The sequence below is a fragment of the Molossus molossus genome, unplaced genomic scaffold (assembly GCF_014108415.1).
Source record: "Molossus molossus isolate mMolMol1 unplaced genomic scaffold, mMolMol1.p scaffold_m16_p_4, whole genome shotgun sequence".
NCBI lineage: Eukaryota > Metazoa > Chordata > Mammalia > Chiroptera > Molossidae > Molossus > Molossus molossus.
In genome coordinates this window covers 33085553-33109965 of record NW_023425377.1, presented here as the reverse complement: position 1 = coordinate 33109965, position 24413 = coordinate 33085553, and the positions used below count along the sequence as shown (strand labels likewise).

The 24413-nt window shown below is 47.4% G+C and overlaps 1 protein-coding gene across 1 annotated transcript; it reads right to left on the bottom strand.

Annotated features, from left to right (window-relative positions):
* Nucleotides 1-3484: 3484 nt before the first annotated feature.
* HBEGF (heparin binding EGF like growth factor) lies at nt 3485-15814 on the bottom strand. Its single transcript, XM_036240962.1, has 6 exons — nt 15489-15814; nt 15112-15285; nt 11889-12066; nt 6402-6557; nt 5496-5586; nt 3485-4917 (listed from the first exon to the last, which is right to left on the bottom strand). Exons 1-5 carry the CDS (start codon nt 15532-15534, stop codon nt 5514-5516), a joined length of 627 nt encoding a protein of 208 aa, XP_036096855.1. The 5' UTR covers nt 15535-15814; the 3' UTR covers nt 3485-4917; nt 5496-5513.
* Nucleotides 15815-24413: the final 8599 nt, after the last annotated feature.

Genomic DNA, 24413 nt, shown 5'->3' with positions numbered 1-24413 from the left:
TAAGGAAAGAATTGTGGATGGGGAATCAGAGGGCTGGGTTATAGTCCTTGATGTGCTATTAATTAGCTCCTTGGTAAGGTTGCTGAAGATAACCAACATTTACAGAGCATCTATCATGTGCCTGGCCCTGAGCTAGGCACGTACTCACATATATTATTTTTGCAACTCTTCCAGATGGATAGTCTTTTTTTTAAATCCTCACCTGAGGACATTTTTCCATTTTTTGTTCAGATAGAGTGGAAGGGAGAGAGAGAGAGAAAAAAAAACACATCGACATGAAAGGGACACATTGAGTGGCTGCCACCAGCACGACCCAACCAGAGCCAGGGACAAACTGCAACCGAGGTACATGCCCCCAGTGGGAACCGAACCCGCATCTCTCTGGACCGCAGGCCAACGCTCTAACTGCTGAGCCAAACTGGCCAGGGCTGGATATTCTTATTATCTGTATTTTATAGATAGGGAAACAGGTTCAGAGAGGTCAGGTATCATGCATAATAAACAGTAGAGCCTAGACTCAGACCCAAGTTTTTGTCACCTTGCACTCTTTTTTTTTTTTGATCCTCACCCGAGGACATTTTTCCATTTTTTGTTCAGGTAGAGTGAGAGGGAGAGAGAGGAACAGAGAGAGAGAGAGAGAAACATTGATGTGAAAGGGACACATCGAGTGGCTGCCACCCACATGACCAACCAGGGCCGGGGACAAAGAACCGAAGTTCGTGCTCTTAGCGGGAACCAAACCCGGGTCTCTCGGGACCGCAGGCCGATGCTCTAACTGCTGAGCCAAACCGGCCAGGGCTCAGCTTGCACTCTTATTCCTTCCCCTGCACCCTGATATAGTAGCACCTCAGGCCTTCTTCTGTGCATCTAATAACTGGGGCAGGAGAAGACACTCTTGAGCTCTAAGGAGTTGCTCAGATCCCTTTCATAAGATTTCTTTTTTTTTTTTTTTTTGTGGTACGTGCTCCTAGTGGGAACCAAACCCAGGACTCTCTGGTCCGCAGGTTGAGGCTCAACCGCTGAGCCAAACTGGCCAGGGCTCATAAGATTCCTTTACTATACCATTTCTGGCTATGGGAAGAAGAAAATAAATCTGACGCTGAGAACTAACTCATTTGGGAATGTAGTTCAGTGGTTAGAGTGAAGGCTCGGGAGGCAGGCTTCCTGATACACATCTTGCCTCTACCGCTCACCTTTGGCACCTACAACATGGGTAGGATCAGAGCACCTACCTCCTAGGTTGTGATGAGATATAGCTGAGACAATGCCTGTAAAGTGCGTGGCCCAGTGCGCCATGCTTAGTGAGCTGGCCAATTTTGAGAAGTGGCTGAAGGTTCAGAGGCTCCCAGAGTCAGCGTGTCTGCCAAGTAGCTTCCCAGGGGAGCTCTCACAATGCCAAGAAGAACTCCCATCAACAGCAGGGGCTAGAGGAGAGAGTAGCTGAAAGGCAGGAAGCCCAGAGCCCACAGGAAACATTAGCTGGAGAAACAAAGTATGCTCAGAAAAGCCACAGCCCCATGTGAGGGCTGGAGGCTTGAAGCTTGGAAGCAAGCAGGAAAGGGAGTCCCATGAAGAGTTCAAAGTAATTCACTGCTCCACCGTGAATGTTTACATATGTACTATTTTCTCTGATTACCAAAGTAATACATTGGTACTTTACAGAGCTTTATATAATGCAAATAGCAAGAGTCCCCTAATCCAAGTTTTAAAAAATATGTTTATTCATGTTTAAAACAGATACAGATACTCAATGAATTTTCTCAAAGCGAATACACCTGGTTGGCTAGCACTTAGATCACGAAACATGATTTTGTCAGAAATCCCCCTATCTGCCCCTCCAGCCATTACCAATCCAGATAGGAATAACTTTTCCAATTTCTTTCTCCTTAGATTAGTTTTGCCTGTTGTTAAATTTTAAATAAATGGAATAGCACAGAATGTACCCTTTTGTGTCTGGCTTCTTTCACTCAGCATTATGCTGTGAGACTCATCCATATTACTCTTTAGTATTTCATTTTTTATATATATACATATATATGTCACAATTTTATTCATTTCATTGTCAAATACTGATGGATATTTGGGTAGTTTCCAGTTATTGTAAATAATGCTAAAATAACTCTTGTACATATCTTTTGGTGAGCATGTATACCCATTTCTGTGAGTATCCCTAGGAGTGGAATTGCTGGATTATAGCATGTGTATATGTTCAGCCTTGGTAGTTACTACTGCCCAAAGTCTTAAAAGAATATTCAAAGTACAAACAGGATTTCTGTGTGAGCTCCTAGAGAAACTTCAGAGTGTCACAGCTCCCTAAGAGAAGAGGATGAGAAGGAGGCAGTCCAGTGGCACTGGTCCAGTGGTACTGCAATAGGTGTCTGTTCAATCCACCCAGGACACCATGGCACATGACTTGCCCCAAATTTCACTTTCATCTTGTCATTCCCATCCACTCTCCCCAATAAAGCCCTTCTTTGAACCCAGCCACACTTCCAGGGAGGCATTCGATCACATATCTGTTCACTTGCTGGCCTTGGAGTGGATTTTAGTCATTTCTTACATTCATTCCTCCACGTAACAAACATTGAGTGCCTACAACTCAATTGCATTGTTTTAGAATCTGGGATTGAAGAAATGTACACCTACCCTCGTTCAGCTAGCATCCTAGTAAGAAGAGAAAGATAATAAACAAATAATATGTTAGCGGTAATAAGAGCTATAAAGAAAAATAAAACAATATAAGGAGAATAAGAAGAGTGGGGTTGGGGAGGAATATGCTATTGTATAACTGAGTGGTCAGGGAAGGTCTGTAAGGCTGACAAGATCTGGATTATGTTTTAAATGACCACTCTGGCTATTATATTGGAAATGGGCTATATGGCAGCAAAGTGAAAAAAGGAGACAGGAGGCCATTGCAAGAGTCCAGACAAGAGATAATGATGAATTGGACTAGGGTGATGGCAGTGGTAGTGATAAGTGGCTGCATTCGGCATATATTCTAAAGGTAGGGCTGATAAAACTTGCTGATGGATTGGCTGTGGAGCAGGAAAGCCGAGTCAAAGGTGCCTTGTTTCCACTAAGAGCAACGCTTGCTCGCATATACAGCCAAGGATCAGGCCCTGAGTCAAGGGTCTATTGACTGAATGAGTAAATGTTTTCCTGGTTATAGCCAGCCAAACTTTCATGTGAAAGATCCATTGTCTCTCGCCTCAGAGGTAGTGTGATGTAAGTATTTAGACAAATGATTGGAGTCAGACTACTCGTCCCAGCTGTCACTTACCAATTGTGTATCCTTAGGCAAATTATATAGCCTCTCTGAACCTCCTCTTTTGTAAAACTGGGAAAATAGTATCTCCATCAGAGGGTTGTTGGGGATACTGAAATAGTGTATATAAACAGGCCTGGCACAGATCTAATGTCATATCAGGGCTTAGAAAATACCGATATCAAACAAATTCCCAGTTAAAACAAGCAGACAGAAGGCTATGGAGTAAGGGTTATCTTTATTTGAATTGCAAAGTACAAATATGAACCAGCTTTGGAAATATAGGTTGTAACAGTTTAGAAATGGCACCAGAAACTTCCAGAAGGGACCATGACAGCATACGTTCATAGTTTCGGTGAGGTGGGTAGGTTTACACAAAGGCTGTCCTCACCTCCAACTTTCTCTGTAGCAATTGACAGGTTATCAGTTACCAAGAACAGTCAGCTCCAATGTTTCCTGTTCCTCCTCAGCCTTTTTTTCCGCTAATACTTCTCTCAATTATCCTCTGCTGCACTGACCCTTGCATGGAGTAGCACCAGAAGAATGGCAGGGGTAAGAGAAATGTCTTGACACAAGGGAGAGTGAGCTCCCACTCTGTGAGCCTGGGGCTACAGGGAGTAAGGGGCAGGAAAGCTGCAAGCATGGAAGCCCAACCTCTTCTGAGATTTGGCAGGGAGAGGACATGGGGTAACACCGATATCTGTTACACTGTGACATCAGCACCTTGGGCTTTCAAAACACAAACAGTAGACAAAATCGCCTAGGCAAGACTGCAGTCCAACTCATAGAGTGGATCTGACAAAGTTAACTCCTACATCCTGACCATACAGACCGCACCCTGTGGCACTCTGATCATGGAAGATCTTCGGAAATGTAGACAGACAATGGATTACAGATGGGTCATAGAGCCATCTCTGATTGGTGGCAGAAGAGGGTGATGCTGAGCCAGGTGATGGGGGAATGCGGGGTAGAGGGTCAGGAAATTGTCAAAGTAACAGTCTAGGCACTTGAAATATTATTGTTAGATTGTTAAAAACTAAATAAATTAACATACATAGAATAAAATAAATATATAATTTAAGAGGCATTTTACAAACAAAAAAAAAATAGTTGTTATTTTTCCATTTGGGTAGAAGTCCCAAAATTCAGAGTTCTCAGGCTTGTGGTATTTCACAGTTAGCTCATCAAATCCAGCACTAGAGGATCCAAATGGCAGATCCCTTGGTGACTACTTGAGTCTGTGGCTTTTCCATGTTTGTTACTTTCTTCCAGTCCACAAATCTTTCCTTCTTCCTTTCCTTCTCCTTCTTTTTTTTTTTTTTTTCAGTCAAAGATCCTGGAGCATATGGAATTAACTGGCATCTTAATCCAGAAGACAAGTGTTTAAACAAACTTTATAAGGGAAAGTGGGGTTTGGTGGAGGGGAATCAGAAGGGCACGACGGTCCCTCACTTTTGCTTCCTTCTGACCCAGATCCCATTGGACATATTCTGTTTGGCACTTGAAGGCTCTGATAAAGCAATTATGGGAGGCCCAATCTAGATGGCAACTGGGGATGAAGGAGTCTTCATGGCTAGTTGTGAAGTCCTTCCCCTCTGTAGAGTCTGTGATTAGCTTGTGTCTTCTCAGAGGTAGCAATCCCCAGCTGATTCCTAAAGCACAAGAAGAAGAATTAAATTTTTTTTCTCTTTATTGATTTTAGAAAGAGGAAGGGAGTGGGAGAGAGATAGAAACATCAATGAGAGAGAACATTGGTTGGCCGCCTCCTGCATGCCCCCCACTGGGGATTTGGCCCACAACCTGGGCACATGCCCTGACCAGAATTGAACCAACAACCTCCTGGTGCAGTGGTTGATGCTCAACCACTAAGCCACACCAGCTGGGCAAGAGGAAGAATTTTAAAACTGGAGCCAGTCTTAAGAGGTCTTAAGAGTCTCCTAGGTACAGTCTTAATAAGGGAAAAAATAATCTGGGAGAGGATAGGAGAGGGGATGAGGGCAGGAGACACTGTCCTCTCAGTGGTGTCTCTCTAGCAACTTTCACCCCAAGTGGAGATGAAGTACTGACGAACTTTTTGAAAACAATTCTGCAATGGGACCCTGACTGGATCTATAGTAGCTTGCCCTCCCAGGTCAAGCCAACCCCTAGGTCAAGAGAAGAATTCAGTATGCCTTGAAACAGACCCAGGAAAGCTGGTGATGCTGCCATGGGGCAAAGAATGGACCATTACCTTGAGCACAGGTCTCTCTCAGTGGGAAGTAGTCATGCCCAACTTCACTTTCTCTTCATTTTCCACATCATAACCTCCTCTCCTATGGTACCTGAGGAAGGTTAAGTTTTGTGAGCAAGCTCTGCCTGCTATAACAGGGTGCAGGTCCCAGAGAGGGTCCTTCTAGAGGACACTGCCATGGTGGTTCCATCCACTACTTGGAAAAGCCCAGAGGGATGGCAGCCCAACACACCTCTGGGCAAAGGTCCAATTGCCCCAAGGGACCCAAATTGTCTCTAACAGCAGCAGGCTACACTTTACTAAGAAATTTACACCTCATTTATACAATCCTCACAACATCCTTATGAGGTAGGTGGATAGAGATTACAATCACTGAAAGATTACAACCCTCAGAAAGATAGGTGACTTGATCCAGATCTCACAATAAATGAGTTGTGCTGCTTGAAAAGGACAAATGAGCACCAAGTGCTTGGTAGGTCTCCCCCATCTAGAACATAACCTGGATTGGAAGCATGGCCTGAGGGCCAAATGCCTCAGAATTGAAAGGATATACCAATCACTACCCATGCCTTGACTACCAAACCACACACCAATGCCATCAAAGAACAGAGCCAGGAGAAAGAACTGAGTGGAGATGTGGCTCCATGGGTGGGTTACCAGGCCTGCTGTGGGTAGCAGGACCTGCTATGGCCTGGTGAGTTTTGCCCTGGGCTCTAGACACAGGACTCATGCCACACCAAAAAAATCAGGTCCTTAGAGAACCTGTCCTCAGGAATGCAATCAGAATCCAAGCCCAGAATTTGAGAAGGTTGGAGAGCTCATGTGGTCACCAGGCAGAAGGCCCAGGAGGAAGACAAGGAATGGAAGGGATTTGCAGAAACAGCCTGCAGGGGCCCCAGTACTCACCTAAACATGAGAAGCCCCACAATGACAAGCAGACAAACAGATGACAGCACCACAGCCACCACAGCCAGGATGGTTGTGTGGTCATAAGTAGACAAGCGATTTTCCACCGGGAGGCTCAGTCCATGGCACCTCTCTCCGTGGTAACCTGGGTGGCAGCTGGTTCAAGACAGAACAAAGCAAAGATCAGGTTAGTGGTTTGGCCTCTCACTCTTATCAATGTTCCACCAACATGAGCCAAATCCCACTTCTCACACCCTTGTCCTAAGAGTTCCTGACCATGATCCCTGCCCTCTATCCTTCTCCAGTAGAGACTCTTCTAAGTCCCCTCTGAGGGCTCTGTGGCCTTCTTCCCTGACTCCTCACCCCCTTTCTCCACTCCCTCTGATTTTCTGGACTGAGATTCCTGCTCCAGGCAAGGAAAAAGGGAGGGAGGACTTCAAGGTCTCAGCTAGATATGTTCCACGTGTGGATGATTTATTGCATGTGTGGAAGATGGTCTGTTTAAGCTGACCAAGGGGACTTAGTCACAAGAGCTGGTGGGTTGAGCTGAGGAGATTCAGTATCACTCCCCCTAGTGAGGCCCCTCAACACTCTGACCCAGAAATAAACTCGGCCTTCCCCATCAATGCTTCCCTAGTCCAGTCCCTCTCCGCCACTACCCAGCCTATTAATAGGTCCTGTGCCTTTGCCAGGAGTCACTTTTCTCAAGTTCCCTTCATTTAACTCCCAGCTCCCCCTGGGTTCAGGGCCCAACTTGAGAGCTCAACTTTGGCCTCTGGCCTCTGAATGCTGGGCTACGGGGCCTCCTTCATCACAGGACAAAGCAAACAAACCAAGGTAACATTGTGCCCAGCTGTCCTGCCAGAGCATGGAAGAATGTCAAAACAACCCCTTGGCTCTTCTCACTCTAGAAATAAATCAGATGGCAACTACCTCTTCTAACACAAAGCATTTCCTGGAAGCTCTTAGGAAGAGTCGGAAGTGCTTACAATTGAACAAGCACATTTCTGTCCCTTCCTTTCTCTGAGCACTAGGAGACCTTTGATGTAGGCAGGAATGCCATGGGCACGCAGCAAGGCAGAGCTGTTTTGCCCATGGGCATGCAGCAGGACAGAGGTGTGGACTGGATTGTCTGACTCTGAGCTCAATGTGCTGCCCACTCACTTGCATAACTGCCCAGCCCCCAACCAGGGGGTGCAGCGCACTGTCTGCCTGGGACTTTTTTCCCCCTTCTTTATTGATTTTAGAGAGAGGGGAAGGGAAAGGGAAAGAGAGATAGAAACAATAAAGAGAGAGAACATCAGTTGGCCACTTCCTGCATGCCCCCCACTGGGGATTTGGCCCACAACCTGGACACGTGTCCTGATCAGGAATCGAACCAGCCACCTCTTGGTACATGGGTTGATGCTCAACCATTGAGCCACACCGGACAGGCTCTGCCTGGGACTTTAGACCACTAGCTACTGAAGGAATCACTGAAAATATTGGCCCTCTATACTGAGCTCAACCTCCTTCTGGGAAGCAGGCTGTGCACTTGCTGCCTCAAAATAAGGACAGGTACCCTCAAAGCAGACCTGTCCAGTTCTGGCAGCAGTGGAGGGGCCAGGCTGCCCCTGTCTTCCTGCCCAGTACCTCTCCGGGCCCCAGCTCCTCCTGGTGCTTTGAGGAACACCCCACTTCAGGATAAATGTAGGTCAGGTTCCCTATACACACAGCAGAGCACACTCCATGAATCTGTCTCATTGGCTCAGATGGGCAAAACCACGACCCCCATCCTGCCAGGACGTGGAGGAAGCTCTCAGGAATACCCAGGGAAAATCACTCATGCACAGAAGTTAACAGTTTTTAAGACATTATCCTTATCTACAAGCTCAACTGAGACCCGGAACACCTTGGTAGGCAGGTACAGTCCAATTTCACAGATTGAAAGACTAAGCTTAAGGGTCAGAGAGATTGATTTGCCAAAGTTAAACAACTAGAAAGCAGCAGGGCTAAGACTAGAAACCAGTCTTGGCAGATTCCAAATTCATGAACAGTGTAGGTTACCCCAAGAGAATCTGATGGGCTGATGAGTTCCTAAGTCTGTTTGACTCTGCTCTCTATTACTATTGTTGTTGTTGTTATTAACTTGATTAATAAATAAGCCAGGTACTCTGTGCTAATTTATTTACAAGGATCATTTCATTTAATCTTAAAAATATCTCTATGAAGTAGGAATTACCATCCCCATTTTAAAGATAAAAAAACTGAGGCTTAACTTCTTAGATAATTTCCCCAAGGTTACACAGCTAGAGAGTGGTAGAGGCAGGGTTCAACCCAGGAGTCTGGATGACTTCAGAGACTATGCTCTCCCGAGGGAGGAAAGCTGAAGTTGAGCCTGTTTTTCACTTGCAGCCTATCATTCAAACCCCACAGGTAGTTACTCAGATGATAGAAATAAAGCTTGGCCTCAGAGTCCTGCAATTCAGTTACATAATCCCTCCACTCCCACCCTGAGTCAAAAGGATAATAATGTAAACATCCTAATATTACCCACCTCCCCCTCCCTTTGCAGCAGACTCCTGTCTTCCCCAGGGAAGGAGGGAGGATGAGTGCATTCCAAACATCCCGGGTGGGGGCAAGATCGCATGTCTTCCCCAGAGCCAGCGAGTGAGTGATCCATCAAACTGGGACATGTCCCTCCTACCCATGTCCGTGACCCATTTCAGAACTTGTATTACAACAGAAGCAAGAACCCTCTACGGTCCGGAGACATCTTCCAAACTGAGTTTCTCCACCTTACTCTAGGAGGTGCAGGGATCTCAGAATACATGAGCTCCAGACTGGTTCTGCTGCTATTTCTAGCCAGGTGATCTTGAACAAGTTACTTTTTTACCTTTCCAAGCTTTGGTTTTTCTCATGTAAAATAAAGGAGTAATAAATGCCTATCATATAGAGTACTGTGAAGATCAAATAATATAGATAAAAGCACTCCATAATCCACATGTGTGTGCATTATTTTATAATCAGACTTCAGAAAGTACTGTCCATAACTGAGGAATGGGGCACCCAAGTCAGAGGGATCCAAAGAGAAGGGGCTCACCATTCCTTCTCAGCACCTGGCAGTGAGGCAAGTAGAGCCCCCAAGCCTGTCCCTGTGCCACCTCTGAGTCCCCCTCAGCCCAACTGCTCCCAGGTTTCCTCCACCACAGGAAACTTGCAGCCAATATCTGGGTCAGCAGCCAGTCAGAAGCCCCAGGAAACTGTTCTTTGAGGGTAACATTTGGCTGGTGACACAAAAAAAGTTTTCCTGTGGATGGTGGCTATGGAAGGCTGGTTTAGGAAGCCAGCTAGCCTCAAGCTCACCACAGCAGCCTAGACACACCCTGTGGTGGTTCCTGGGTCTGGAGGCAAGGAGGAGCCGCAAAGGGCCCCAGATGTAGCTGCCCAGATGTCACATTCCCCCAAACCAGCTCTGCGACTTCTTGCTGGCTTCTGCCTGAATACCAAGGGCTGGAGGCAGGAGGCAGGAGGCAGCCACACCAGACGAAATCCAGCCCCTTGAAAATACACCTAGGAAGCAGACACAAAGTCTTCAAATCAGATTGCTGTTCTCTTCACCTAGTAAAAGCCTTAGACTGCTAGGCTAACAGCAGCCCTCTATAAAATCCCACTCAAACTCTGTAAGGACAGACAGAGAAGAAGGATGCAAGCCAACACCCAGAGCAGCCCGGGGACATAAAAAGCATGCTGGATTGGAAATCAGGCACCTGAGTTTCCATCCACTTATTTAGCTGTTGATCTCAGGCAAATCACTTCCTACTTCCTGGCTCCGGTTTCCTCATCTTTCAAGTAGAGATAACAAGCACTACCTACCCAGCAGAGAGAGGGTTTTTGAGAGTCCCATGACAGTACTATATCTCCTTATCCCCAAGAAAAGCTGGCATCAAGTAGGTGCTCAACATACACCTGTTGGGCTCAACTCAAGTTAAATGTAAACTGTGAAGCTTCAGGGCAAAGGACAGAAGCATCACAGTGGTTATCATCACCACCCCTAGGGTCACGTTGGCCCTGGGCACCCTTATCTAGGTTATCTGGGCTTAGGTGATTGGCTGAGCCCCGCTCTCCATGACAGCAATCTTACAAGGGTTCTCAGTTGAACAGTGGAAGTCCATCCACCAACGCCCTGAACTAGTTTGGCCCAGACAGATTCCTGGCCTCAATCCCTCTTGACTACCCTCAGAGTCACTGCCTCCACCCTGTGCTAATGATGCCATTTTATAAATTTAAGACAAACATTTCCTGTCCTGTCCCAAGACCTTAGGAAGGATAATGTGGAGACTGTCTATGTCATTCTTAAACAACCCCCTCCAATATCAAGGTCCTGACAAGGAGGTTATAGGAGAGGACACACAAATGACCGTGGACATGGTGGGGAGTAATGAGTCTGTCAGTCACTTGCCAAGTACAGGGCAGCTCTGCTATGTGAGATTAGAAGGGGCAAGGAAGCTTTAAAAAGCCAAGGGATCTGCACCATCACAGTAGAAGAGATGCCAGGCAGCCAGTCTTCTTGACAGGTTGGGAGGTGGTGTGCACCCAATAGTCTCTTGGCCCTCTCCAGGATCTCCCAGGTCACAGAGCCTGCCTCCCCAAAGGGCCTCATGCCCAGCAGAAGAGAGTAGATGTTTACAGCCTGACATGGGTGTTGGCCTCAGGCACACTGGCGACATTATGCCTGCCAGAGAGCATGGCAGTGCCGTCATCCCTGAGGGGTTGCCAAGACAGCCATTTACTGGGCTTGGCCTAACAGATCAGCTGGGGAACCCATGAACCCTCCACCCACACCCCTGCCTAGGAAAGTCTGGTGCTGCCTTACTGGGGGCTGATGCCTGGGGGCTGAGTTGGGTTCCATTTCCTGTTAATCTTGCACAAAGGAAGTGTTCTCCCACCCCATGGCCAAAGGCCAATACCAACCACTTCCTGGCCCTTGCTGGGGGGAAGAGGGAGGAAAAAGGAAGGAGGTGGGCTTCTTCCTACTCCCATGATGATCACTCTCTGTGCAGTCCTGCCATTCCTTAGACTCAACCCATATTAGCTCACTCATGTGCACACATGTTCAAGTACACAATACCTGCCTGCAAGACTTGGGAAAGGGGGCCACAGGAGCTCCGCTCCACCCAGAAATACTCTACTGGAGCCGGCATGAGGCAGGGAATGAAGGACCTATCTTCAGGTATCAGCCCTCCTAGCCACATGCTTATTTCTGAGCAAGGAGGAAATGTCCCCAAGGATGAAAGAACGTCACAGACCTGCATCACAGGAAATTGCAGCCTATGCTGGGGAAGCCCCTTCCTCTGACTAAAAATATTTCCCTTCCTCCGAACTTCCGCCCAGAGGTTAAGAAGAAACTGGGTGGAATTATGAATTCAAGGAACAGTGACAACTAGGAACAGTCACGTGGCTGACAAAGAGTGTGCTGAGAGTCAGCCTCGGGGCAGGAACACTTACATGCAGGATGGAGCCCGGAGCACCTTCACATATTTGCATTCTCCGTGGATGCAGAAGTCCTTATATTTCCGAAGACATGGGTCTCTCTTCTTCCCTAACCCCTTGCCTTTCTTCTTTCTTTTCCCACGCTCCTCCTTGCTGGGTGTGGCCAGAGCTTGTGGCTTGGAGGAGAAAGGAGCTGCAAGCCAAAAGTACTTTGTTAAGTCTTTGACTCCCCCCCCCCCCACACACACACACACCAAGAAGGAATCAGAATAGCATAGCATCTGGAAGGAGGATGTACTCTTGATTCCACCTGAAGTCGGAGGCCTGGGAAGACCCGTTGGCTCAGTGCCTCCCAAGGGCTGAAGGAAGACTGGGCAGAACCACCAGAATATGGTAGAGGAAGTAGAGGCTAGTGGGGGTCTCTAGGAAAGCATTTCACAAACTCAGTTTAAGAACCTCATTCCAAGAATGCAAGCTTCTGCTGAATAACTGCAGCTGATTGGGCAATTCTACCAACCTCACACCCACCCCACTGGCCATCCCATCTCCTATTGCCCCATGCCAACTTGGTTCTATTTTGGCCTTAAATCAACCTCATTTTCTGATGCTACATTCAGTGACCCACTTGCAAGAATACAGAGATATAAACTGCTGTTGGAGAAGGTTCTTGGAGGTTTTTTTTTGGGGGGGGGTGCTCCTAAAATAAGAACACTACCCATGTCCAGCTGGCCTCCCCTGGGGTACCTATTAGCACCAGGGTACCATAAGCCCAGCGCGGAGCCAGGCTCAGGGACAGCAAGTAAGCCATCCCTGGTCAGGGCCTTGCTTTTTTTACTTCAGGCAAAATATTTACCCTGCTCTGTGCCATTTGCAGTTCACCACTTTTCTCAAAGGTCCATTTACGTTTATCCCCAAATGTCCTGTTTATAGCTCTCTAGGATGGGGTGTACAGTGTGTACAAGGGGTAGAAAGGTGAAAAGTAAGGAACTACCCAGAAGGAACTGGAACAACGATGACTCCCTCCATTCTTTCCACACTTCAAAAGGGAAAAGCCACCTCACATAGACATCCAGCTAGGACTGATCATGGGCTATACCCATCAGCCCAGGAGTCTGACACCAGTCCCCTCTTCCCTGCCCCCAGCAGAAAAAAAGGTGCCTACTGTCCATGGTTGTAGCCAAGTATCTGGCACACAGGTAAGCATCAAACATTAGACTGGAGACCTAGGATCCTCAAGCTGGAAATGACTTCAAAGAATATTATGGCTTTCCACTCCTGGCCGGTGTGGCTCAGTTGGTTGAGCATTATCATCCCATGCACTGAAGGGTTGGTGGTTCAATTCTCCATTAGGGCATATGCCCAGGTTGCGGGGGCGTGGAGGGCAACCAATTGATGTTTCTCTCTCTCTCAAATCAATATATAGATTTTACACACACACACACACACATATATTTTTTAAAGAATATTATGGCTTTCCATTTCAAGTAAAAAACTTGAGGTCCCAAAAGGCATTGACTTGTCCAAGGTCACAGAAGGTAATATAGGATTGGAATAAGAAATATAATTTCTGGACTCCATATCCATACCCAATACACCAAGTGCCTCAAACACCCCTGCCCCTCCCCAACACAAGTCTAGAGCACCTGGGATGCTGAACCAGCAATGAGACAATGAATGGGCTCTGAAGTCAGCAGACCTGTGTTCCAATTTCAGCCATGTGATCTTGGGCAAGTTACTTAATCTCTCTAAATCTTGGGGTTCTGGGTAAAAAGTGGACAGTAAGAGTTCCCATCTCAGAAGGTTGCTACAAGGATTAATTAACCCACAATAACATGTTGAGTGCCTAGAACACAGTAGGCACTTAATAAATGGTAAAATTTATTTTAAGTGATAGGATACCCAGACCCGAAAAGTAGCCTTCACCCAGCAAAGCCAAAAGAGGGGAAGAAAGACAGGTGCCAGTAGTCCCACAGTCCCCAGTTTCCTCCAGTGCAGACCCAGGCCCCTTCAGAGCTCAGAAGGTGAGGCAGATGCTCAGAGGAACCCAGTGAACACAGCTGTGGTGAAATTGAGACAGATAGCCCAAGCCAATCAGAGAGGGCAGGGAAAGAGTGACAGGGTGACAGCCAGTCTCCTGCCAGGCAGAGGGAGCAGTGAGTCAGGTCTGCAGAGGTATGAGGAGCAGCCCTGTGGGTGGAGGGTGAGTCAGAGCCCAGCTCTGCCCATCCTAGAGGGAGAGGGCCAGGAGCATTCAGGGATGACCCCAAAGGTCCACTGTGAGAGGATGAAGGGTGGGAGCCCAGTTCATCCTTACAGCAGACTCTTGATTTGTACAAGGCAGAGACAGCACCTAAGGAAAGCACTGAGTAAGGAGGGAGATGAGGGGCTGGGGGAGGGGTTAGAACAGGTGGGTAGCTTTCCAACCAAATATAGTCATTCAGGTCCTCTAGGGCTCAGTCCCTGGCTCCACCCTCAAGAATTGCTGCAGGTGGCTGGGGCCAGGGAAGCAGGCAACTCAGAGGCTCTGGACTCTGCCCTGTCTGTGCCTATACTCAGCCATAACAATCTCTGCTGGTTGGAGGATCCCACTGGGTCCTTCCTCCCTTGGAGTTTCTCTCAGGGACTCAAGGTGGTCAGGAAGTCTCCAGGCTTTGGGTAGGATTTGTAGACACCCAGCATTTCAATAAGCTCCCTAGGGACCCAGTGTTCATCATCCATAGCCTCCCCAGGAGGTGCTGGCTTCACCTGAGGAGACCAGCAGTTTCTCGTTTCCTTCTGTTTCCTCAACTTGGAGACAGGTGGATAAAGAAGACTAACACTATATACCTACCATGTGCCTAGCATCTCCATATCTGTTATTTTCTACATAATTGTCACTTGATGTGAAAATTAAGACTTGTACCCATTTTACATAGAAACTCTAGGGAAAGCATCTCAATCATTCCTTGTTCCTACCATCCAGCATACCTCAGAGAAATGTACAGACCCCAGACACCTTGCCTGTCCCAATTTGCTCCAAGGTACCCAGAAGGGCAGCCACTTGGCATATGGGAGCCAAGGGCAAGAAAGAGTGGATCATATTCCAGCATCCCTCAGTACGCTTGCCAGGCCCAGCAGCTTTTCCTTGAAGTCCTCCATGAATACCCCAAACCCACAGGTGTGCCCAAACATCAATCCCGGATCTGCTTATTCTTCACCTGCCCACCAGGTTCTGAGAATGGGCAGCTTCCACACCCACCTCTGAAAAGGTCCAGGTCGGCCTCTTCCAAGTCCAGGACTTCCCGGCCTCGGCCGCCTCCCGAGGGCAGCAGCTGGTCCGTGGATTCAGTGGGAGAACCCAGGTTGCTGGTTCCACCCGCCAGCCCCCTCCGATGCCGCTCCAGGCTCTCTCCGGTCACCAACGCCGACAGCACTGCGAGTGAGGGGGTGAGGCCGCATCAGAACCTCCGCCCAGACCCCCCCGGTCGCCACACGATGCCGGCGCCCGCCTGCCAGGGAGCACGGGCCCCACCAAGTGGCCCACGCCAGGGGCGCTGCTGCGACCTTTCCCCGTACCCCCAGCAGAGCGTCCCCATCCCCCAACCCAACCTCCGGGGGCGTCGGCAGCCCTCTTACCTGCAGCCAGAAAGAGCTTCAGCACTACCGACGGCAGCAGCTTCATGGTCCCGGACCCGGCGGAGGTTGCGAGGCAACAATCACTTTGGAGGCAGCGGCCACGGGGCGCTGGCCCGGGAACCCGAGCGGGAGGAGCGCAAGAGATTCCGCGGGGCACGGTCTGCTGCCGGCCTCTGAGTGCAAGCCTTGCTGGGACCTGCGCGGAGCTAGCGGCTGCTGGGCGTCTGCCTGCCCACTCCGTCCGTCCGTGCGTGCGTCCGTCCGCCCGTGCCCCTGCGCTTGGTCAGGGTGGCCAGCCGCGTGATGCGTGCAGCTCCCTCGGTCGACTGAGCGCTGCCAGCGAGCGGCCGGGAATAAGGCTCCGGGAGGCGCCGACGCTCCGCCCCGCCCCGCGCCGCCCCCTCCCCCTCCCGCGCTGGGACAATCGCCCGGTTCCCGGCGCCTGCAGCATAGCCCCCGACCCCACGGGCGCGGCGGGGAAGGGGGCGGGAGTAGGGGCGGGAGTAGGGGCGGTACTCACATTTTTTGGGACCAGGCCAGGGAAACCAAGGCCTGACGGTGGGTAAGACTGGTGACCAGCAGGTGGCGGGGACCAGTTCCTACCTTTCCCCAAATCCTAGCGTGCTGCAGCCTTGTGAATGCTGAGCTGGGCTATGCCGTTGGACGCCCCTCGTTCCTTCCCTTCTCCCAGGCCCGGTCCCTAAGGCCATCCCTGCTCCAAACCAGAGCTCTCCACCATGTCAGCTTCTTAGTTTTGGAAACTCGCTTCTTTGCCTACCCAAACTGCAAGTAGTAAATAGTAATACACTTATTTTTTATTTAAAAAGTAGACACATGAATGCCAGCAGGTCTCGTGAGCCCTGGGTAACCAGAGTTGCAGTTGCAGGCGCTTGGTATCAATTCAGCAAAAGCAAAGGAGGTTCCGAGTCTTCCAGCCTGGGAGTGGCTTCCCCCATCTTTCCCCAAGAGGATATCGTATCCATTAGGATTTTTGGACTATGGATTATAATTCCCAGGCCTCTCGGAGTGGATAGACACAGGTTGTGAAACAAGCCTCATACTTCCCTTGCCTTTGAATACTACCTTCTTCCCTAATATAAAATGTGAGCCCCACTCCTACTGGACACAGCTAGCTAGCCTAGGGTTGCTTTGTTCAACAGGTACCAGGAGATTGATGTGTTTCTCGTCTAACCTATTTATTTTGACAGGGGTCTTCTGGAGTCAATGTCCTGACCCAAAGACACGACTCTTAGTAGGTATTTCAGCTCTTAGGGACATGCTGGGGAAGGATTTGTATGACACAGGGCTGGGTTGGCATTCAGAGCCCTCAAATTGTGCCAGATAGAGCTGCTTCGGCCCATGTGTAGGGATAAAAACAGGCTTGCTATTTATACATAGTCTATCCCACTGTCCCTCCCCATCCCCACTTTTGCAGGGGTCAATCAGGCTCTGCCCTCTTAACCTGCCCCGGGCAGCCCTCCCCAGGCCTAGGTTCTAAGGTGCACTGGAATCACAACAGCCCTAAATTGGAATCTTGCCTTTTCTACTTACTGTGTGACCTTAGAAGATATTTAATCTCACTGAGCCTCAGTTTCCACACCTCTGAAGAGGGAATAATAGTAATAACATTAACGCCTACTTTGGAAAGAGGTTTTTGAGGATTGAACAAGGGAACACATATAAAGCAGTTAGTACAGTGCCAGGCATATTATAAACTCTCAATAAATGTGACATTATAGCCCTGGCCAATTTTGCTCAGTGGTTAGAGCGTCGGCCTGCGGACCAGAGAGTCCTGGGTTTGGTTCTCCCTAAGGGCACGTTCCTTAGTTGCAGTTTGTCCCCGGCCCCAGTTGGGGTCGTGTGAGTGGCAACCACTCGATGTGTCTCTCTCACATCAATGTTTCTCTCTCTCTCTTCCTCCCTCTCTATCTGAAGATAAATGCAAAAATGTCCTTGGGTGAAGATTAAAAAAAAAAAAAAGTGACATTATAATTATCATCATCATCATCACTGAGTATTCCACTTTGACCACTCCATTCCCTTAGAGTCCTCTTTTCTCCCTTTTCCCCCAAAGGTCTGAAATTTTATGCCATGGTTGGGCTGGTTTTAGATGGAAGCTTACCTGTCACCTATTTGGCCAAGTGCCTTTGTGGAATTATTCCTTTGGGTAATAGGTATAGGGCCTAGGAACTCAGTGGATGGTTGCCACGCAGGCCACACCTTTGTTCTCACACAGCAGCTGCCTGATCATCTGCTTCCCTAAAACAACGCCACCTGGGGTCAGGGCTCTCCCAAGGGGAATGTGGAGGGAAACACTTCTTGACACACAGCCAAGTCACCCCGCCTTTTCCTGACCCAAGGCCAGGTTTACACCCTGCTGACCTGTACCTGCCTGCCTCTCCCTTTTGTATGCTCTTCCGCCTTCTCACCCCCACATCAGCCTTAGTCCCATTCATGGGGCAACTCCAAACTTTCGTCACACCTGGAAGCCTCACCCCAGCTAGGCTTGCGTGTCAGCCAGGTTTTACGGGAAGAACCTAGGAAAGAAGACAAAAGATCTGGAATGTATTGGAGACAGTCACTTCCCCGCTCAGAACATTGAGTGTCCCCTGACCAAAAAGAAATTGCTATTAATACCGGGGCAACCTCATTAACTTGCTTATTCCACACACTCACTGAATGATTTTCAGATATTAGGAACACAGCAATAAACCACATAGACAAGAATGTGCTTTCATGGAGCTTGCTTTCTATAGTAGGGAAGACAGGCAGGACAAAGTTAATAAAGAAGCAAAAATAGATGCTATACTGACAAGTGCCAAGATGAAAGTTAAAATGCAATGATATACTACAGAATGATATGTCCCAGTGCTTGGGATGACAATTTAGATTTGGTGACTGATTGGCAAAAGCCTCTCTGGGTGGGTAATATGTAAGCTGAGGCATGAATAAGAAGGAACCAGACTTGTGGTCACCACTGGCAAAAGCAGTCCAAGCCATGCAAATAGTGCAAAAACTCTGAGGTGGGAACAAGTTGTAGAACAGTCAAGGAACAGCAAGGAGGCCAGAAAGAAGGGTGGTATATAAGATAACACTGGAGCAAATGCTAGGGACAGATAACAGAAGATGTTATAGGCCAAGGTAGACACTGGATTTTATGCCCTATCATTGTGAACATCAAATGAGATGTCAATGGGAAAGTACAGTTATGCAGAATTCTTTCACATCTTCCCCTACCCACTCTCTGGCTGTCAGGTGTCAGGGACATACTTCTAAGGAAGCAAAGTCCAAATGGGCCACTCTGATTTCCCTATCTATTGACCATGAGAAAACGGAGGCTTGGAGACTATTGGCCCTGGGCCACCAGTGAGTCAGAAGGGGTTAGAAACCCTGGCATCCTGCTTCCCAGCCCTCTACTGGGTTCCCAGGTCTCTGGGGAGGCAGGTCCATGATACTCTGAGTGCCACTGACTGACTCACTGCAAAGCCATATAGACCTTGATTTGGGGAGAGCGCTCACAAGCCAGTGGGGAGGAACTAGGCAAAAGGGGTACTGGTGGTAACAAGAAAGGGGAGAAAGGAACTTAGAGAGGAACCAATCTGACTCTCTTCCCCAATGTGGTTGAGATGTCCACCTTAATAGATTGGTTCCCCCAAACCTGGCGGTGCATCAGAATCACCTGGGAATTTATTAAAGATAGAAAGGTATAAGCCCCAACCCAGTCCTCTTAATTCAAGATCTTTTGGAGTGGAGCCCAAGTATTTATATGTTGGGCAAGTAATTCTTACATCGGCCAGATTCAGAAGCACTGATCTGCACAATTAACCAGGATAATATGTAAAGCATCTGAGCAAAATCTGAACTCTAAGGCAGAATCAAAGAGCTTTAAGTAAAAACACTTCCCACATGTTCAACACTTTACATGCATTATCTTACGTGATATTCCCAAATGACCTATAATTAGACAATCCTCCCCATTTTAAAGGGTTGAAACTTAAAAGAGGTGAGTACCAGCCTAAGGTCACCCTACTAATAAGAATCTCAGCCTCAGTTTTTCCTGGGCTTGTGCTCGTAAGCTCAACATTACCCTGAATAAATGGATGAGGTGACAGCCTCCTTTTCCCTGCTTCTAGCAACAGTAACATCATCAGCTTTACTGAGGGTCAGTGCTCCATCTGTCCTGGGCATGAGGATAAGAATCTGTCTTACAGGCTGGAAGAAAGAATAGGGAAGGGCAGCAGGGCAGCCAGTAAAATGGGTACACTCTCGGGAGCCAGACATCCATGAATTTAAATTTTGTTGTTGCTATTTTTTTTTAGCTTTCTAACTTTGGATAAGTTATTCAATTTCTTTGACCCACAGTTTGCTCATGTGCAAATTGAAGATGATAATAGTAGCTATTATTATAGGACTCTTGTGATGATTAAATCAGATCATGTGTATAAAGCAGAATATGATGCCTGGCCCATAGTTGGTGCTTACTCAGTGAAGCTGCTATTAAAAACAAATGCTGTTTATTTGTTCTTTCTCTCTCTCTTTCTCTTTCTTCCTTTCTCTTTCTCTCCTCCCCTTCCTTCCTTCCCTCCTCCCTCCTTTCCTTCCTCCCTTCCTTCCTTCCTTCCTTCCTTCCTTCCTTCCTTCCTTCCTTCCTTCCTTCCTTCCTTCCTGTGGGAACTTAAATAAAGTGCCATTTTATCCTGGGCCAGCCATCCTTAGAACTGAAGTGTCCCTCTCTGCTGATAGATGGTCATGCTCATTGATGAGATGATGATTTGCAAGGCAACTTGGAGTTTTGGAAACCTCAACGCAAGAAAGCAACCCTGGCTCAGAGCTCAGAGTGAACCATGTGCTCCCTGGGGGCGGGAATTCAGCAGCCTTCTTTCATTCTGACCAGGAGAAGTGAGGCCTAAGCAGACCCAGAGCTCTGCTGGCTGGGGAGAGGGGTAAAGGAAAGGAGGTTCCATTGAGGATACTTCTATTACCTGGTGGCCATGAGCCCAGAGTCACCCATACTTGGAAGCTCAGGATAAGGAGTCACTGCTCCTTGCCCTGGGTGGGCTTCTCTCAACCCTGCTGTCTATCTCCATTTGAACCAGCTGATCAGGCAGTTTTGGAGATGCAGCTGAAGTTGAGCTCAGGCCTGCCCTTTGAAGTCCTCTTACACCTCCTGCGCTGACTGGAGGTAGTACCAGATACGCTTCATGCACACTCAGGGGCGGACAGGCTTTCATGTCTGATTGCCTAGGGTCAGGATCCATTTGAATAGGATGAAGAATAGAAAAGGATGAAGTGGGGAATGTTGAGAGGGTCATGAACTCTGTCATCCCCTGACGATGTTGAAGAAGGGACATTTATAATAATGTACTTGACTCAGGCCTAGACTCCAAGCCATCCTCCTCCATTTGGGGCCCATTTCTATGACTTTGAGGAATCAACACCTCCAGTGCCAGGACTTTGCCCCTTCCCCTGGCACAGATAGCTCTCTGTCAGCAGGGAGGGGGCAAGTGATCCCTCACTCATCTATCAGACAACCCACCTACCTCTTCAAGCCTCAGGTTACTCATCTGTAAAGTGAGGGGTTGAAACAATTGTTCTTTTTCAGGCACTGGCCAGTGCCATCCATCAAAAATTGTTTGCAGTCATGCCCTGTCAAAAAGCTTGCTGAAGCAATTTTATGACTATCAACAGTGCCTGATCTACAGAGTGTGACAATCTTTCTCTCTGTGCCTCAGCTTATTCATCTATAAGTGGGGAGAATAACAATCACCCAAAAGGTTATTGTGACAATTGAAGGAGAAAGTACTTGGCAGAATGAAAACTCTATATAAATGGGTCAGTACTGTTATTAAGTTCTCCAGGGCTCAACCTTGGAATGAGGTCACAACACATCCAGAACCAAAAATGTGTAAGTTCAGTTTCTCTTAGGAATTCGGTCACAGAGCTTCAGTTTAACAATTTAACATCTATTTGCTCTTTTTAATAACTGAGGGTTGCTCTAAGACAATGTTTCACAAAGGAAGAGATACTGACCCCTAGAGGACATTCTGGGAATCTCTAGGGGAGGTTTTTTTTTTGGTTATCTGATTGTCCTCTGGCATTTGGAGGTGGAAAAGGTGTCAGGCCCACACAACTAATAATTGCCCCCACGTTCCACACTTTTTTAAAAGTGAACCCCAAGCATTCATATGGGTGAAAAAATGTGATTACAATTATTTGCGCTTATAGTTATCTCTAATTTACACAAAAATAAAAAATAATTTTTGCACTCAGTTTTCCAGGAATGAAAATTAGTGTGAATTGTTCATTTTGGTGCTATCTGAATGGCCAAACAATACAATTTGTATCAGTCACTATTTGTAGCTGTCACATTAAAAAATAAATCTGGCCCTGGCCGGTTTGGCTCAGCTCTTAGAGCATCGGCCTGAGGTCCAGAGAGACCCGGGTTCGGTTCCCACTAAGGGTATGTACTTTGGTTGCAGTTTGTCTCCGGCCCTGGTTAGTCGTGCGGGTGGCAACCACTCGATGTATCCCTTTTACGTCGATGTTTCTCTCTCTCTCTCTCTCTCTCTCTCTCTCTCCCTCCCTCCCTCCCTCCCAGTCTATCTGAACAAAAAATGGAAAAATGTCCTCGGGTGAGGATAAAAATACATACATACATACATGCATACATACGTACATACATACATACATACATACATACATACATAAATCTGTGTAGCCCTAGCCAGTTTGGTTCAGTGGTTAGAGCGTTGGCCTGCAGACCAGTGAGTCGTGGGTTTGATTCTGGTCAAGGGCACATACCTTGGTTGCAGTTTGGTCCCTGGATCTGGTGGGGTTGTGTGAGAGGCAACCAATCGATGTTTCTCTCTCTCCCTCTCTCCCTCCCTCCCTCATACTCTATCTGAAGATAAATGGAAAAATATCCTACAGTGAGGATTTAAAATAATAATAATAACAATAATAATAATAAAATAAAAATAAGTCTGTGTAACCCAGCCGGTGTGGCTCAGTGGGTTGAGTGTCATCCCATGGGCTGAGAGGTCCCAGTTCAATTTCTGGTCAGGGCATATGCCCAGGTTGTGGCCCGATTTCCAGTGGGAGGCATGTAGGAGGCAGCTGATTGATGCTTCTCTCTCACATTGATGTTTCTATCTCTCTCTCCATTCCTCTCTCTCTAAAAAATCAACAAAAGCCCAGCTGGTGAGGCTCAGTGGAGAGGTCCCGGTTCCATTCCTGGTCAGGGCACATGCCTGGATTGTGGGCCTGATCCCCAGTCAATCCCAGTGTGGGGCATGCAGGAGGCAGCCAATTGATGTTCTCTCTCATCCATGTTTTTATCTCTCCCTCTCCCTTCCTTTCTCTCTAAAATCAATAAAGAAAAAAAAAATTTTTTTTAATCAACAAAAACACTGTTTTTTTTTTAAGTCCTCATCCGAGGATATTTTTTCATTTTTTGTTCAGACAGAGCGGGAGGGAGAGAGAGAAAGAGAGAGAGAGAGAAAAACATTGACGTGAAAGGGACACATTGAGTGACTGCCACCCTCACGGCCCAACCAGGGCTGGGGACAAACTGCAACCGAGATACATGCCCTTAGTGGGAACCGAACCCAGGGCTCTCTGGATCGCAGGCCGACGCTCTAACCGCCGAGCCAAACTGGCCAGGGCAACAAAAACATATTTTTAAAAAAAATCTGTGTAGATACAAGCAATGGGCTAATTTCTAGAGTAGTTGTGACCAAGCATTTTAAAATATTCAAATTTTTTTTTTATCATTTTCTCTTTTATGTTAGGGTATTGACTTTCTTTTTTTTTTTTGGAACGTGCCCCTAGCAGGAATCAAATGTGGGACTCTCTGGTCTGCAGGCCAACGCTCCAATCGCTGAGCCAAACCGGCCAGGGCTAGGGTATTGACTTTATTTACAGAGTAAATGTACAGATAGGATATTATCTATGAACTTTGTTTCAGGATAGTAAACACATATTAATAACATTTATAAAAAGAAAATATTAATTGTGAAAGGGTTGAGAATCACTCACACAGGAGATATTCACATAAAAATCCTTTCTGTATCCTTTATAAAAGTGCTGTGTAGATATTATTACACATAAGGTCGCTGACCAGTGCCTGAATAAAGTGTAATAAATTCTTCTTGTAGTCAGTGTTAGGAAGTTTGACTCATGACTATCTGACATAGATACTTCTTTTTATTAGTTAATGATAGGTGTGGAATTCTTTTTTTTTTTTAATCCTCACCTGAGGATATTTTTCCACTTATCTTCAGATAGAGTGGGAGGGAGGGAGGGAGGAAGTGAGGAAGAGAGAGAGAAACATCGATTGGTTGCCTCCCACATGACCCTGACCAGGGCTGGGACCGAATCTCAACCAAGGTATCTCCCCTTGTTCAGAGTTGAACCTGTGACTCTGGTCTGTGGGCTGATGCTCTATCCACTGAGAAAACTGGCCAGGGCTGGTGTGAAATTCTTGCGTTCCCTTTTTGCACTCACTGCCAGAAAGATCACAGTTAAGTTTCAGTGCTCATTTGCAGTTATTATCCCTAATCTAGCATTTTGAAGACCATTATTTCTTCTCCAAGTTGATTTCATTATGGGGCTATTCAATCATTCTTTAAAAATTTACTTGTATCTATGTCTCTTGTTATCTTTAATCTTTTCTGGAAGTAAGGAGAGCATAATTAGTGTAAAACTCAAAAGCTACAAACCTGCAGTTGTTTTCCCAACTCTTCCTAAGCCTGAAAGTCTAGGTCAGAGGTGCCCAGAAAGCCTGAGGCAGAGCAGCCTGTGGCAGGTTCGGGTGGTTTTCCTGTGCTTCTTCCCCTTCAAAGGGGTGTGGGCATTGTACAGAGTGGAAAAAGGCTCCAGCTGTCAGGGTCCACTCCAAGTCTTGTCTGGATCTTGGTGGTCTGG